The sequence below is a fragment of the Gorilla gorilla genome, chromosome 1 (assembly GCF_029281585.2).
Source record: "Gorilla gorilla gorilla isolate KB3781 chromosome 1, NHGRI_mGorGor1-v2.1_pri, whole genome shotgun sequence".
Taxonomy (NCBI): Eukaryota; Metazoa; Chordata; class Mammalia; order Primates; family Hominidae; genus Gorilla; species Gorilla gorilla.
In genome coordinates, this window is record NC_073224.2 from 25,629,696 (window position 1) to 25,643,537 (window position 13,842).

Below are 13,842 nucleotides of genomic sequence, written 5' to 3' on the forward strand. Positions count from 1 at the left end.
AAAACCCGAGACTCAGCCAGACTCGAACAGAGGGCAGAGAGAAGACAGATGATAGGGAGAGGACAGGACAACCAGCTGCAGAGGGGAACTGCCCACCCCAGGGTCTCCTCCCTGCCGAAAGTTGAGGAGATGATGGGGGACCAGCTACAGAAAGGAACTAGACAGCTGAACACTCGTTGGGGCACACTAGCTATGGAGAGGAGCTGCTCACTGAGGGTCTCCTCTGAGCTGTTCCATTGCTCAATAAACCTCCTCTTCATCGTGCTCATCCTCCACTTGTCTACATACCTCATTCTTCCTGGATGCAGGACAAGAACTCAGGACCCGCCAAATAGCAAGGCTAAAAGAGCTGTAATACAAACAGGGCTGAAACAGGCTCCTTGCTTGCCACATTGCAGGTGAAGAGGAGAGAAGAGCTGTGGCCCCTCAGGGGGCCCAGACCTGGGAGCTCCCCAAGCCAGGGTTGTAACTCCCTCTCTGGGGCCCTGCAGTTTCTGGCATCTTCAAGCTTCTGGGTGCCACTGCATTCCCTCGTGCCAGCTGAGGAAGCTGCTTGAGTTGCACCTGGTTCAGCCGCAGCCTCACAGAGATCTGGCACCCATGCTGGCACCAGGAGCAGCTGGCGTGTCTGACTGTGCACAGTGGCCGGACCCCATGCTCACTCACATACCCCTCGCTGTTCTATGCCTCACTCACACTCTCCCTTGGAGGCATGGGATCCAGGCCGGTAGCGTGAGCCGAATACAGCCTTCCAGGACGAGTGAGCCCAGCAGGCCTGAGCAAAACTCGGGCAAAGGCGCCACTGGCCACAGAGGTTTCTGGCCAGAAAAGCAACAACTGCAAGGATCCCATAACACTACCAGAGCTCAGGGAAGTTTTGTACTAATATTCTGGGGATGATGTTTGGTGATCTTCTTCTAAACAAGCCATGTAGGACTATCTCCCATTGAAAATGTAGCCTACTTAAAATTCCAGGATTTAATGTTAAGATGAATTTTGTTTAAATATAAGGATGCAGCAACATTTTATAAGCTCATTTCATAATGTAAATTGAGGCCAGTAAATCTGAATAACAATTGAAATTATAAGCAATTTGGTGAACCCATTTTTCTGGGGAGAAAATGCTTTCATCAGCTTCCCAAAGAGTAGTATTAGTGATTAAGAGCATGAACGCAGGACACAGTTTTCCTGGGTTTGAGGTCCAGCTGCACCATCTATTAGAAGTGTGACCTTGGAAAAGTCATTTAGCTTTTCTTTATCTTGGTTTTCTTACTGGTAAAAGAAGGACAATAACAGCACCTGGCTTATAGAGATCTTTCTCTATCACACCCATCTTGTTTTTTAAAAATTTTATTTTTTAATTTTTTTTGAGATGGAGTCTCACTGTCATCCAGGCTGGAGTACAAAGTCGTGATCTCTGGTCACTGCAGTCTCTGCCTCCTGGGTTCAAGCAATTCTCATGCTTCAGCCTCCCTAATAGCTGGGATTACAGATGCCCACCACCATGCTTGGCTAATTTTTGTATTTTTAACAGAGACAGCGTTTCACCATGTTGGCCAGGCTGGTCTCGAACTCCTGACCTCAGATGATCCACCAGCCTCTACCTCCCAAAGTGTTGTGATTATAGGTGTGAGCCACTCACCTGGCCCCCATCTTATTTCATAATGATATATTTGATTACTGTTTGTCTTACCCACTAGGTTGCAGGATGAGTCTGTTTAATCTCATCATTTTAGCCCCGGTGTCTGACATCACAGTCTCAATAAATATTTTGCTAAATACATACATACATAAGTCATAGTCCCCCAAATTTATAGAATTTCTACTATTGGATCTATAAATACAAGAATACCAAGAACATCTTTCTTTTAATGGCTTTGAATTATGTTCCAAATACGATAGATATTCTGGGTTTCAACTTGTTTGTCTTAATTGAACCTCACCTTCCAGGCAAGGCCAGAAAACAATACTGGCTAGTTCCCTTAATTCTTTTAAATCACCTCTATTTTTAAATTTGTCATCTAGAGGCAAGCAAAAGCAAGCTACCAACGTGGATTAGATTACTGAACATTTTAATCATTAAACATTAACTAATCTCTTTTTGTAGTTATGAGAAGAGAATTTGTTCTCAATGAACTCTCTACAGTTTAAAAATTATTTCTGGTCAGGTGCGGTGTCTCATGCCTGTAATCCCAGCACTTTGGGACGCTAAAGTGGGAGGATCACTTGAAACCAGGAGTTTGAGACCAGCCTGGGCAACATGGTGAGACCCTGTCTCTATCAAAAAAAAAAAAAAAAATTAGCCAAGTGTCATGGTATGTGCCTGTAGTCCAAGCTACTTGGGAGGGTGAGGTGGGAGAATCACTTGTGCCCCGGAGTTTGAGGCTGCAGTGAGTCGTGGTTGTGCCATTGCACTCCAGCCTGGATGACAGAGTGAGACCCTATCTCTAAAAAATAAAAAATAATAATTAGCTCTGATTTTCCTCCATGTTCATTATCTACATTTCCAGGATTCAAAGGTAAGACTTTTAAAAGTGGTCATAAGAGTACTGTTCCCTCCTATAGCTCATTTTTCAAAGTAAAACATTTTAGCAGTTATCAAGTTTAGCTCTTAGTTTACCATTTTAAGCGGATTAAATACCATATTCCTGCCTGTTAAACAAAAATATTTGGCTGTATTCTTAGGCAAAACCAAACCAAACCAAAAAGCCCCCTAAAATTCACAAACCAAACAAAATCCACAAACCAAACCAAACCAAAACAAAAAGAAAGCAAAACCAGTCACCCAGTCACAACTTATTTGGATTTTTGGAAAAAAAATCTTTTAAAAGTCCTTGCAATTAATCCTATAAGTGCTCCCCCCACCTTTATTTTTTGGATACTGATATTTTCAGTATTTGGAAATAAAGTTTGCTTACTCAACCCCTAACTTACGGTGTTGGGTGCTGGCACAGGGCTCCTGAATCCCCACTCCAAGACTCCTTAGTTTTATGAGGCCTTGGCTCTTTCTTCTTTCTTCTTGTGTCTTGTTTCTTTTTTCTTTTCTTCTTCTTCTTCTTCTTCTTTTTTTTTTTTTTGAGATGGAGTCTTGCTCTGTTGCCCAGGCTGGAGTGCAGTGGCACCATCTTGGCTCACTGCAACCTCCGCCTCCTGGATTCAAGTGATTCTCCTGCCTAAACCTCCCAAGTAACTGGGATTACAGGCACCTGCCACCATGCCCAGCTAATTTTTGTATTTTTAGTAGAGACACAGTTTCACCATCTTGGCCAGGCTGGTCTTGAACTCCTGACCTTGTGATCCATCTGCCTTGGCCTCCCAAAGTGCTGTGATTACAGGTGTGAGCCACCGTGCCCAGCCTTCTTCTAGTAACTTCTTTAAGCCACAATTTCTGCTCCTCTAAAATAGGGGCAATTACATCGTGAAACCAAAATATCTGAGACGAGTCTCAGTCAATTTAGAACGTTTATTTTGCCTACATTAAGGACACGCCCATGGCACAACCTCAGGAGTTCTTGTCGACATGTGCCCAAGGTGGCGGGGCACAGCTTTGTTTTATACATTTCAGGGAGACATAAGACATCAATCAATATATGTCAGATGTACATTGGTTCAGTCTGGAAAGGCAGGGCAACACAAAGTGGGAAGGGGACTTCCAGGTCATAGGTAGGTAAGAGAAAACTGTTGCATTCTTTTGAGTTTCTGACTAGGCTTTCACCAAATATGCAATTTACAGGAATAGTCACTTACGCCTAGTCTGGCTTAGTGAAACTATACGGCAGAGCAAGCAATCGGATGTGCATTTGTCTCACACGAGCAGAGGGATGACTTTGAGTTCTGTCTGTCCTTTGAGATTTTCTTGTGGGCACATTGTGAGGGAGGGAGGTATATAGCTTTTAAAAAATCTTTGTAGCTATCTTATTTAGGAATAGAATGGAAGGCAGTCTCGCTCAATGGAGTTCCCAGCTTTAACCTTCCCTTTGGCTCAGTAATTTTCGGGTCCCAAGATTTTTTTTTTTTTTTTTTTTTTGAGATGGAGTCTTACTCTGTTGCCCAGGCTGGAAGAGTGCAGTGTCATGATCTCAGCTCACTGCAACCTCTGTTCCCAGGTTCAAGGGATTCTTCTGCCTCAGCCTCCTTAGTAGCTGGGGCTACAGGTGCACACCACCATGCCTGGCTAATTTTTGTAATTTTAGTAGAGATGGGGTTTCACTATGTTCACCAGGCTGGTCTCGAACTTCTGACCTCAAGTGATCCACCCATCTCGGCCTCCTAAAGTGCTGGGATTACAGGTGTATAATCTGCACTTGACTCCAAGATTTATTGTCCTTTCACAATATGAACCCTATGTTATAGGGTGAAGATTAAATATGAGATTGTACATAAGAACTTAGAAATTCATCTGACAGTATATGTAAGCTAAAATTCATTTTTGCATTTAATTTTAGTCCTGTCTACATTTAGGTGCTAGCATAGTTAGCTAGGTAAAAGATGAACTGTCTTTGGATAATTAAGAATGCTTCTGTCCAGGTGAAGTTTAAAAAAAAAAAAAACCTTCTAGAGTCCCTGGAACAGGTGGCACAAATTCAGCCAATTGATACCCTCCAGTGTCAAGTCTTACACAGAGAGACAGCAAATCTCTACCTCAGTGCAGGAAGAAAGGGAGAGCGAGACCTTCCAGGGCTATTGGTTATAATAAAATAACATTCCTTTTTACCTTGTACCTGGTGCCAGGGCCATATCCCACAGATTCAAAATTCAGCTCATTTAGTACAATCCATATGGGTAATCATAACGGTTGTTGACCTATGTGATAAGGCCCCTCAACCATCTGAATGGACTTCCTGCTCAGCCAGGGCACTCTTAAAATGTAACCTGAGGCCGGGTGTGGTGGCTCACGCCTGTAATCCCAGCACTTTGGGAGGCCAAGGCAGGCAGATCACCTGAGGTCAGGAGTTCGAGACCAACCTGGCCAACATGGTGAAACCCCATCTCTACTAAAAATACAAAAATTAGCTGGGCATGGTGGCACATGCCTGTTTAATCCCAGCTACTAGGGAGGCTGAGGCAGGAGAATCACTTGAACCAGGGAGTCGGAGGTTGCAGTGAGCGGAGATCACGCCACTGCACTCCAGCCTGGCGACAGAGCAAGACTCCATCTAAAAAAAAAAAAAAGTAACCTGAAAGACTGGTTCAGACCATGAACAAAAGTGAGGGTCTGGGCCATGCCTCATTATACCTCTCCGGCATTAACATCAACACAGACCTTAAGTCTGATAAGAGGCATTTACAATCTATTCTCTCCGTAGCCTGCTACCTGAAGGCTTCCTCTGCACAATAAGAACTTTGGTCTTCACAATCCTTTAACCCAGACATTTGCTTTCTATTGATCCCAGGTCTTTAGATAAACTCAACCAATTGTCAACCAGAAAATTTTTAAATCTACATATAACCTGGAAGGCCCCCCACCCCCACCCTGTGCCTGGCTTCAAGTTGTTCTATGTTTCTGAACTGAACCAATGTATTTCTTAAATTGTGAACCAAACCAATGTACTTCTTAAATGTATTTGATTGAAGTCTCACGTCTCCCTAAAATGTATAAAACTAAGCTGCAGCTCAACCACCTTGGGCACCTGTTCTCAGGACCTCCTGAGGGTTGTGTCATGGGCCATGGTCACTCATATTTGGCTCTTAATTAATCTCTTCAAATATTTTACAGAGTTTGACTCTTTTTGTCAACAACACTATGAAGGGATTTGAGGGAAGGAAATAGCGGGGCTCACCTTTGTGACAGGGAACTTCTGGGGGAAAACCCGTGGTCACCCCAGTAAACTCCAGAAGTAGTACATCCTTGTTCCAGATCTGGCCCATAGTTTATATTTGCAAGACTCTTGACTAGCAGGACACAAAGAGCCACCTAATGGGTTTGACACAACCACCAGGACCAGAGAATAATGCATAAAGCTGGAATGTCAATTTGCTACTGCTATACAGTAGGAGTTGGATATTTAGGTTCACTGATCTCCACTTCTATCTATGAAGACAAATCCACAGGGAAAGAAGTCCCAAATCACCAAGAGGTTGTTTGGACCCTAACCTCTAAACAATGGGTTTGTGTTGGATGAGTTTAATGAGAATGAGCTTAATGAGGGGGGAAAAAGCAGGCTAGCAGGCTATCACCAACTTAAAATAGCAGGTTCTCTCCTACAGAGATAGAGACCCTCGTTAGTCCCAGCCCATCTTCAGATATAGTTATATTAGTTTCCAAAGATTGCTTTAGAGTTTCCAAGGAAGTACAAAAACTGAGTGGCTTAAAACAACAGAAATTTATTACCTGACAGTTCGGGAAGCAAGAGGTCCCAAATTAAGGTGTAGGCAGAGTAATGCTTTTTCTGAAACCTACAAGGGAGAACCCTTTCTTGTCTCTTCTAGCTTTGGGTGTCTGCTGGCAATCCTTGGAGTTCCCTGGTTTGCAGGTGCTTCCCTCCAGTCTCCACCTTTGTTGGCAAGTGGCTCTTTTTCTCCTCGTGTGTCTCCCCTTCTCATAAGGACACCAGCTATGCTGGATGATGATCTCATAACTAAACTAACCTGCAACAAACCTATTTCCAAATAGGGTCATTAAGGTCATATTCTTTTTTTTTTTTTGAGTCTGACTATCTCTCTGTCGCCCAGGCTGGAGTGTAGTGGCTCAATCTCCACTCACTGCAACCTTCACCCTGCCAGGTTCAAGCGATTCTCCCACCTCTGCATCCAGTAGCTGGGATTACAGGCATGTGCCACCACACCCGGCTAATTTTTGTGTTTTTCTTTTTCTTTTTTTTGAGACGGAGTTTCACTCTTGTTGCCCAGGCTGGAGTGCAATGGCACAATCTCGGCTCACTGCAACCTCCCCCTCCCGGGTTCAAGTGATTCTCCTGCCTCAGCCTCTCGAGTAGCTGGGATTACAGGCATGCACCACCACACCCGGCTAATTTTGTATTTTTAGTAGAGACGGCGTTTCTCCATGTTGGGCAGGCTGGTCTCGAACACCCGACCTCAGGTGATCCGCCCACCTCAGCTTCCCAAAGTGCTGGGATTACAGATGTGAGCCACCATGCCTGGTTAATTTTTGTATTTTTAGCAGAGATGGGGTTTCACCATGTTGCCCAGGCTGGTCTCGAACTCCTGGCCTCAAACGATCCACCAGTCTCGGCCTCCCAAAGTGCTGGGATTGCGGGTATGAGCCACTGCGCCCGGCCCAAACAGGGTCATATTCTGAAGCACTGGAAGTTAGGGCTTCAACATATCTTTGAGGGGGACACATTGCAACCCATACAGTATTCTTGGAACTGTAAATTGCGTTTTTATACTAGAAATTCACTGCCCCTTTAGGCACTACGTATTCCTCTAATCTTATTTGTTACTCTTTTATGACTTCAAGAAATACAGAATTTGGTCAGTTTTAGCTGAGAAAGTAAACTTTGATGACTTGCATCAAACAGGGACTGGCACACAACTCCGGGAATTTCCAGTAAGAGAATGTGAGTAGGGGGACGGTTGCCGACTAGGTGCCTGAAAGATCATTTTTCAAGAAACACATCAACAAACTTTGAGGGATACATGATAATTAAAAAACTAGCTTCAACCCGGGAGGCGGAGGTTGCAGTGAGCTGAGCCAAGATCGCGCCAGTGCACTCCAGACTGGGCGACAGAGTGAGACTCCGTCTCAAACAAACAACTAGCCCTTATAATCTTTTTTTTTTTTTTAGACAGGTGCATCTTTACACAGTTAAATTTCACTACTTCTTTTTTTGCAGATAAAAACTCAGGAGTTGAGAAATGAATAAATATAATAATAAATATGAGAAAACCATCATGATTTATCAAGCCTGGATAAATAATTTAATAAGTTCAGCATAGAAGACCTTGTTTTTTTTTCTTTCCTCTTTTTCTTCTTCTTTTTTTTTAACTTATTTATTTCAATAGGTTTTTGGGGAGCAGGTGGTGTTTAGTTACATTAATAAGTTCTTTAGTGGTGATTTGAGAGTTTGGTGCACCCATCACCCAGGCAGTGGACACTGCACCCAATGTGTAGTCGTTTATCCCTCACCCACTCTCACCCTAGCCCTTATAATCTTAAGATTTTTGGCTATTTAGGGCCATCTCATTCCTCCCTCCCTTCTTTGTTGCATTCTCTCTCACCTACTCCATTCCCCCCACCTTCCAAGTAAGACCATCTTTGGTAAGATGGTCTTGGTAAGAATGTGATACGCATTATAATATTTTTCAAATCTTCAAAATCGAGGTATAATTACGTACAATAAAATGAGAATGGCATGCAAATTTGTGCCTTTTTAAAAGCTTAGTAAACGTCATAATTTGGTTATAATTTTTATTTTTCTGGATGCATTTGCTTTTCCTTACATCTACCATGCTCAGCCTTACAGAGATTTTTCTAGATGAATTTGCTTTTTCTCACATCTACCATGCTCGGCCTTGCAGAGCTGCCCTTTACTTTAGAATTCCCTAAAGTGCTGTGTTGTACACAGGGAGCTTCTCCTGACTGGAACAACCTTACCTGGCACCACTCTTCCTTCAGGACCCAGATTCTTCTTTGAAACCTTTCCCTGGCCCCTTTGAATACTGCAGCTCTTTTAAAATGTATGTGGTTCTTTTTTCCCTGTTCAATTATTAATCTAACTAGGTTGTGAGTTCCTCCTCCAAGGAGGTGAGGGTGCGATGTAGCTTGTCTGATTTTGCATTCCAAGTGTGTCCCCAATGCCTGACACATAGTAGGTGCTCAATATATGTTTACTGTCAATAAGTTACAATTAACACCCCCATATGGTAATTCAGAGTTTTCATAGCGCGGTCAAACGATGTCATTTAACGCCTACTACAACCCTAAAAAATTCTAATTACTACCATCCTATCATTCTTGTTTGTAGAGTGTGGAGACTGAGAGGTTAACTGTCTTGCCCAGCGCAAGTCAACAGCAAAACGGAACTAAAATTTCAGGCTCGACACCACACAGCGTGTCGAGATCAGCACGAACTTGGCGCTGTGACTTTTCCTTAGAGGGGCCACTTCGGCTTACACTTCCGGATCCCGGGCACAGAGACGCGAAAAGCCCCCGCGGGAAACTGGGGAGCGGGACTACATCTCCCAGAGAGCCCCGGGGCTAAACAGCAGGTGATTGGTTGATATTGACAGCCAATGTGGCTGCGAGGAGCTCGTGCAGACCAATCACAGGCCGGAAGGGGCGGGACCTCCCACACCGAGGATAGATTGAGCGCAGAACTAACCGCGCTCTGAAAGGCCCTAAACGTCTGCGGGGCTCAGAGCCGGATGTCACGTCGTCCTCCTCTCCGGGTTTTCTCTTGGGTCCTTTTCCGTGCCGTCCCGCGACTCCGCCCCTGGCCGCGCGTGTCTGGCTGCTAGGCCGACACCAAGGACTGGCCGGGTACCCGGGAAGAAACCACGTGCTCCAGCAGTTGCCGCGCCGCGCGTCTGCCCCTCAGCCCCGCGCCCAGCCCCGAGAGAGGCCCTAGGGCGCGGCGGGCTTTCGAGGTCCGCAGTCTCCCCGCGACGCGAGCCAACGGGAGGCGTCAAAAGACCCGGGCCTTGTGTGGCAGGCTCGCCTGGCGCTGGCTGGCGTGGCCCTTGGCCGTCGTCACCGGTGGAGAGCACGTCTTCTCTGCCGCGCCCTCTGCGCGAGGAGGAGACTCGACAACATGTCACCCGCGCTCCAAGACCTGTCGCAACCCGGTAACGCTGCGACCCCGTCTGCGTGGTTGGGTTGTGTTTCTTAACTCGTGCTGTGGCCTCCTAATCCCTGGGGCGATTCCCTTCTGCGGCGGGAGACGCCCGGCGGTGTTTCCCCGCGTGTGGGCGGCACCTTTAGAACTTAGCGCAGGAGCCCGGAGGGCTACGTGTTTTGCTCCACTCTTTGCCCGACCTTCACCTCTTTCTCCCCAGGCAAACCATCAAAACCTGCAAAAAGCGTCCTCCCCTCGCCCCCGAAACACATTCTTAACGTCACAGTAACTAAACTTTCCAGTTCCACGCAGAATAAACCAGCTGGGCCCTCTGGAAGTTTTTTTTTTTGCATGGTGTGACGCTTATTCGTAAATATGTATTGCGCACCTACTGCGAAAGAAAGTTCAGGCGCGGAGAGACAGACGGGGAAACTCAGAGAACTATTTAAAACTACTACATGGAACTTTTTATTTTCTGCTTGTACGCACGCTGCTGCAAAACTGCAATATGCATAGACTCACTATGTTAAAATAGATGAGCAGACCCCACCTCCAGATACCGAAATGGGAGGCAGTAATTTCAAGCGATTCTGATGTTGGTGGCCCTGGGATCAACAGTGAGAAAAAGCTAGTTTAGCACGAGAACTGAACGTAATGTTAGCTTTATAACGAGCTCTAGATCTCTCAGGTCATGCCTGATTATAATTTGTGGACAAATACACCCGTAAAAACGGGTGAGGAGTTGTAGAAACGAGAATTAGTGATAAGTACAAAACAGTAAATATCCTATGACATAGTGGGGATGTTTAGCTTCAGGAAGAGGGGGAATACTAAATTCGTAACGCACAAGGAAATTTATCAGAGGTTAACCGGTGACTCTATTGATTCTTGGGTTCTGATAACGGGACTGATATAGTTGTTCTTGAAACTAGTGGAACTGTGGCTGAGAAACACATCACTGCTGTTATTAAATAAGATGTAATGAGGTTACATCTTATTTATATTTAATATTTAATTTATTTAATATATTAAATAAGATGTAAACCTCCCTATAAGAGATTTATATCTTATTTAATAAATGATCATAGGGAGATCATATTTATTTGGAAAACATCTTTTACTCATGATTTCTGGCCTCCCTCTTCCCATTTAATTTAAACAAGTAAAGTTATTTCCCTTTCATCTGAATTTAGGTGTCATTATCAGGAGCAAAATGCCACTGAAGACTTAAAATACTGTGAATAGTGAGTGATTTAAAAAAAAAAAATGAAAGGAAAATTGTTGAATGTTTGAATCTAGCCTAGTCCCCTCACCCCCAAGGCTGGCTTCTAGAGTTGAGCACTGAGTGGAGTTTAGCCAAGTCTAGAGCCTCTGAAGTTCTGAATCAGGCCATTGCGCCTAGAAAAGACCTTAGATGTAGTCCAGCTTCTGTCTATGTGAGCAACTTTTATTGGGATTAGAGTCAGGTTTTAACTTCCTAATAACCCTTAGTAATTTACTGGCGTACAATCTTAATGAAATTTTAATGGAGAGCTGGGAATTCCTGATTCTCAAGGTTGGGCCTTAAAACTAAATGTGACTTCAGACCATGGTTGTGTGCCCTGGGGAAGGAGGATGGTGGGCTAGCAAATACATCTTGGGAGAAAATTTTAACTACAGCTTCTAAAGGTTTCTTGGTTTCATCCTTGCTTAGAACTGTGAGTGTTATTTGGAACTCAATTGATGAGTGATTAATGAAGGAATGAATAATCCAGTGAATTGGTATCAGCCTAATTCTTCTCCAGCTTATTAAAATCAAAGGGGGAAATAATATATATTAAAAATGGAATACTGCACAAGCAAAGAGATGCCCCCAAAGAAGCTGGGCGCGGTGGCTCATATCTGTAATCCCAGCACTTTGGGAAGCCGAGGAGTGCGGGTCACCTGAGGTCAGGAGTTCGAGACCAGCCTGGCAAACATGGTGAAACCCCATCTGTACTAAAAATACAAAAATTAGCTGGGTTTATAGTGAGCGCCTATAACCCCAGCTACTCAGGAGGCTGAGGCAGGAGAATCGCTTGAACCCTGGAGGCTGAGGTTGCAGTGAGCCGAGATCATGCCACTGCACTCCAGCCTGGGTGAGAGAGTGAGACTTAGTCTCCAAAAAAAAAAAAAAAAAAAAAAAACAAAACCAAAAAAACAAAGTGTAGCAAGTCTGTGCAAACTAGAAATTAGAGATCCAAAAATGAAAGGGAGAAGTATCTTGCAAGTGACTTGTAGGGCAGTAGTAAGATTGTTTTTAATAAGCAAAGAAAGGACAGTGCTGAGAAAGCCTTGGGATCATTTGATTATAATGCAGAAAATAAAAATGTGCTTTTGCTGTATGTGTTCCCCATTTAGCACAGTGGAAAGAGGGGTCCTAAGTAAGTCAGATCTACTTGGGGTCATTTTACCTTCAGAGCAGTTGTGTTCTTGACACTGCAATTTATAACTTACATGCACATATTAGGAATTTATTTGTTTAGGCCTTCATCTTGTCATTCTTTAGGCTAGTTCTTAAAGGTGGTACTAGCTGATCTACCCCCCTCCAAATCTGACTAGGGCTTTAACCACTTATACCTATGTTTATTCTTTGGAACACTTGCTGTGAATCAGAATATTGTTAGCTAGAAAATAAGATGTTAATGGCAGGGAAAAAAAACCCCACAAAATATATTGGCTAAATCCACTCAAAACTGGAGAAAATACTGTGTGATCTCTTAGGCTCACTAGCCAAGGATGTTCCTTGGGACTCTCCTCTGCACTGCGATTGTTTACATATATACATTAAACATAAAAATATTTCTGAAATAGTGTTATAACTAGTCAGCTAAATGAAGGAACTGCAAAACTATATTCTTATATTTACTGTGAAAGATAATCAGAAAGAATCTGCTTTATTTAGAACTTGACTAGTCAGTAGTTAAGTATACAGAATGTTCTAGACCTGATTAACTGAATACAGATAAATACAATTTTGTTGTTCTTCATGGAAGAGTGACATTTCAGTAGATCCCCACTCTGCCAGGGGAAGGAATTGTCAAGGTGACTTACTCTTTTGAGCAAGTTCTGATAGTAATTGGAAACTGGTGAATTAGAATGGTAATTAAAGCCAGTGAAAAATGACCTCCTACTGGAAAAACTGGAGGAATACAGAAGGCTAAAAATAGTGAACACTTAATACCAACAGATTTTCTGAAGGAAGACTTCTTAGTTTCTCTAAATGGGAAATCTTACATTATCCTCTAAAGGAAAAATAAGCAAGTAGATGAGGAAGCAATGTTTTTTTTTTTTTTTCCCCGTTTTTCTTGAGACAGTCTCACTCTGTTGCCCAAGCTGAGTGCAGTGGCGTGATCACGGTTCACTGCAGCCTCGACTTCCCAGGCTCAAGCAGTTTTCTTGCCTCAGCCTTACTAGTAGCTGGGACTACAGGTGCATACCACCAGGTTTGGCTAATTTTTGTTTTTTTTTTTGTAGAGATGAGGCCACTGTGTTGCCCAGGCTGTTTTTGAACTCGTGGACTCAGTGATCCACCTACTTCGGTCTCCCAAAGTGTTGGGATTGCAAGTGTGAACCACCACACCCAGCCCAAGTAATGGATTTTTAAGGGCCTCAGTTGCATAGGAGTTTTTTATTCAGGCCGCAAAATTCCTGTGTTTTATTATATATTCCTTTTTATCTGTATTTTCCATTCACAATTCTCTTGTTTCCATAGACCGCCTTTTTCACATATATCCATGTATTTATACATTTTGTTGTAAACTCTAGTCTGTAGGTATTTTTAATTCACATTATATATTACATTCTGGAATGTACAAGGGACTAACACAAATCAATAAGAAAACAAATTAGCTTTAGACATTGAAGAATCTCCCCCAACCCATCGTCTATTATTTTTGTCTATGGTGACTTTCGTTTAACAGAAATCCTTGGTTTTTATGTAATCAAATTCATTGGTTTTTTTTTTTAAATTAAGAGGTTGGTCTTTTTGAGTCTTAAGAAGTTCCTTTTCATTCGAAGTCATAAAGTTCTTCCCAATAAATTATACAATAAGTTTGTCAGGTTTCTGAAAAACCAAAGCAGATGT

At 43.3% G+C, this 13,842-nt stretch overlaps 1 protein-coding gene across 6 annotated transcripts in view; it reads left to right on the forward strand.

Moving 5' to 3' along the window:
- The first annotated feature begins 9,253 nt into the window (after positions 1 to 9,253).
- Positions 9,254 to 13,842, forward strand: part of MTR (5-methyltetrahydrofolate-homocysteine methyltransferase) — a 105,826-nt gene continuing 101,237 nt past the window's right edge. For 2 of the 6 annotated variants that reach the window (XM_019032072.4, XM_019032075.4), the window contains exon 1: positions 9,254 to 9,747. In XM_019032072.4, coding sequence (XP_018887617.2) covers positions 9,714 to 9,747 — 34 coding nt within the window. In that variant the 5' untranslated portion in view covers positions 9,254 to 9,713. The remainder of the gene's footprint in view (positions 9,748 to 13,842) is intronic. The other 4 variants (XM_019032073.4, XM_004028647.5, XM_019032070.4 and 1 more) reach the window with 3 other exon arrangements.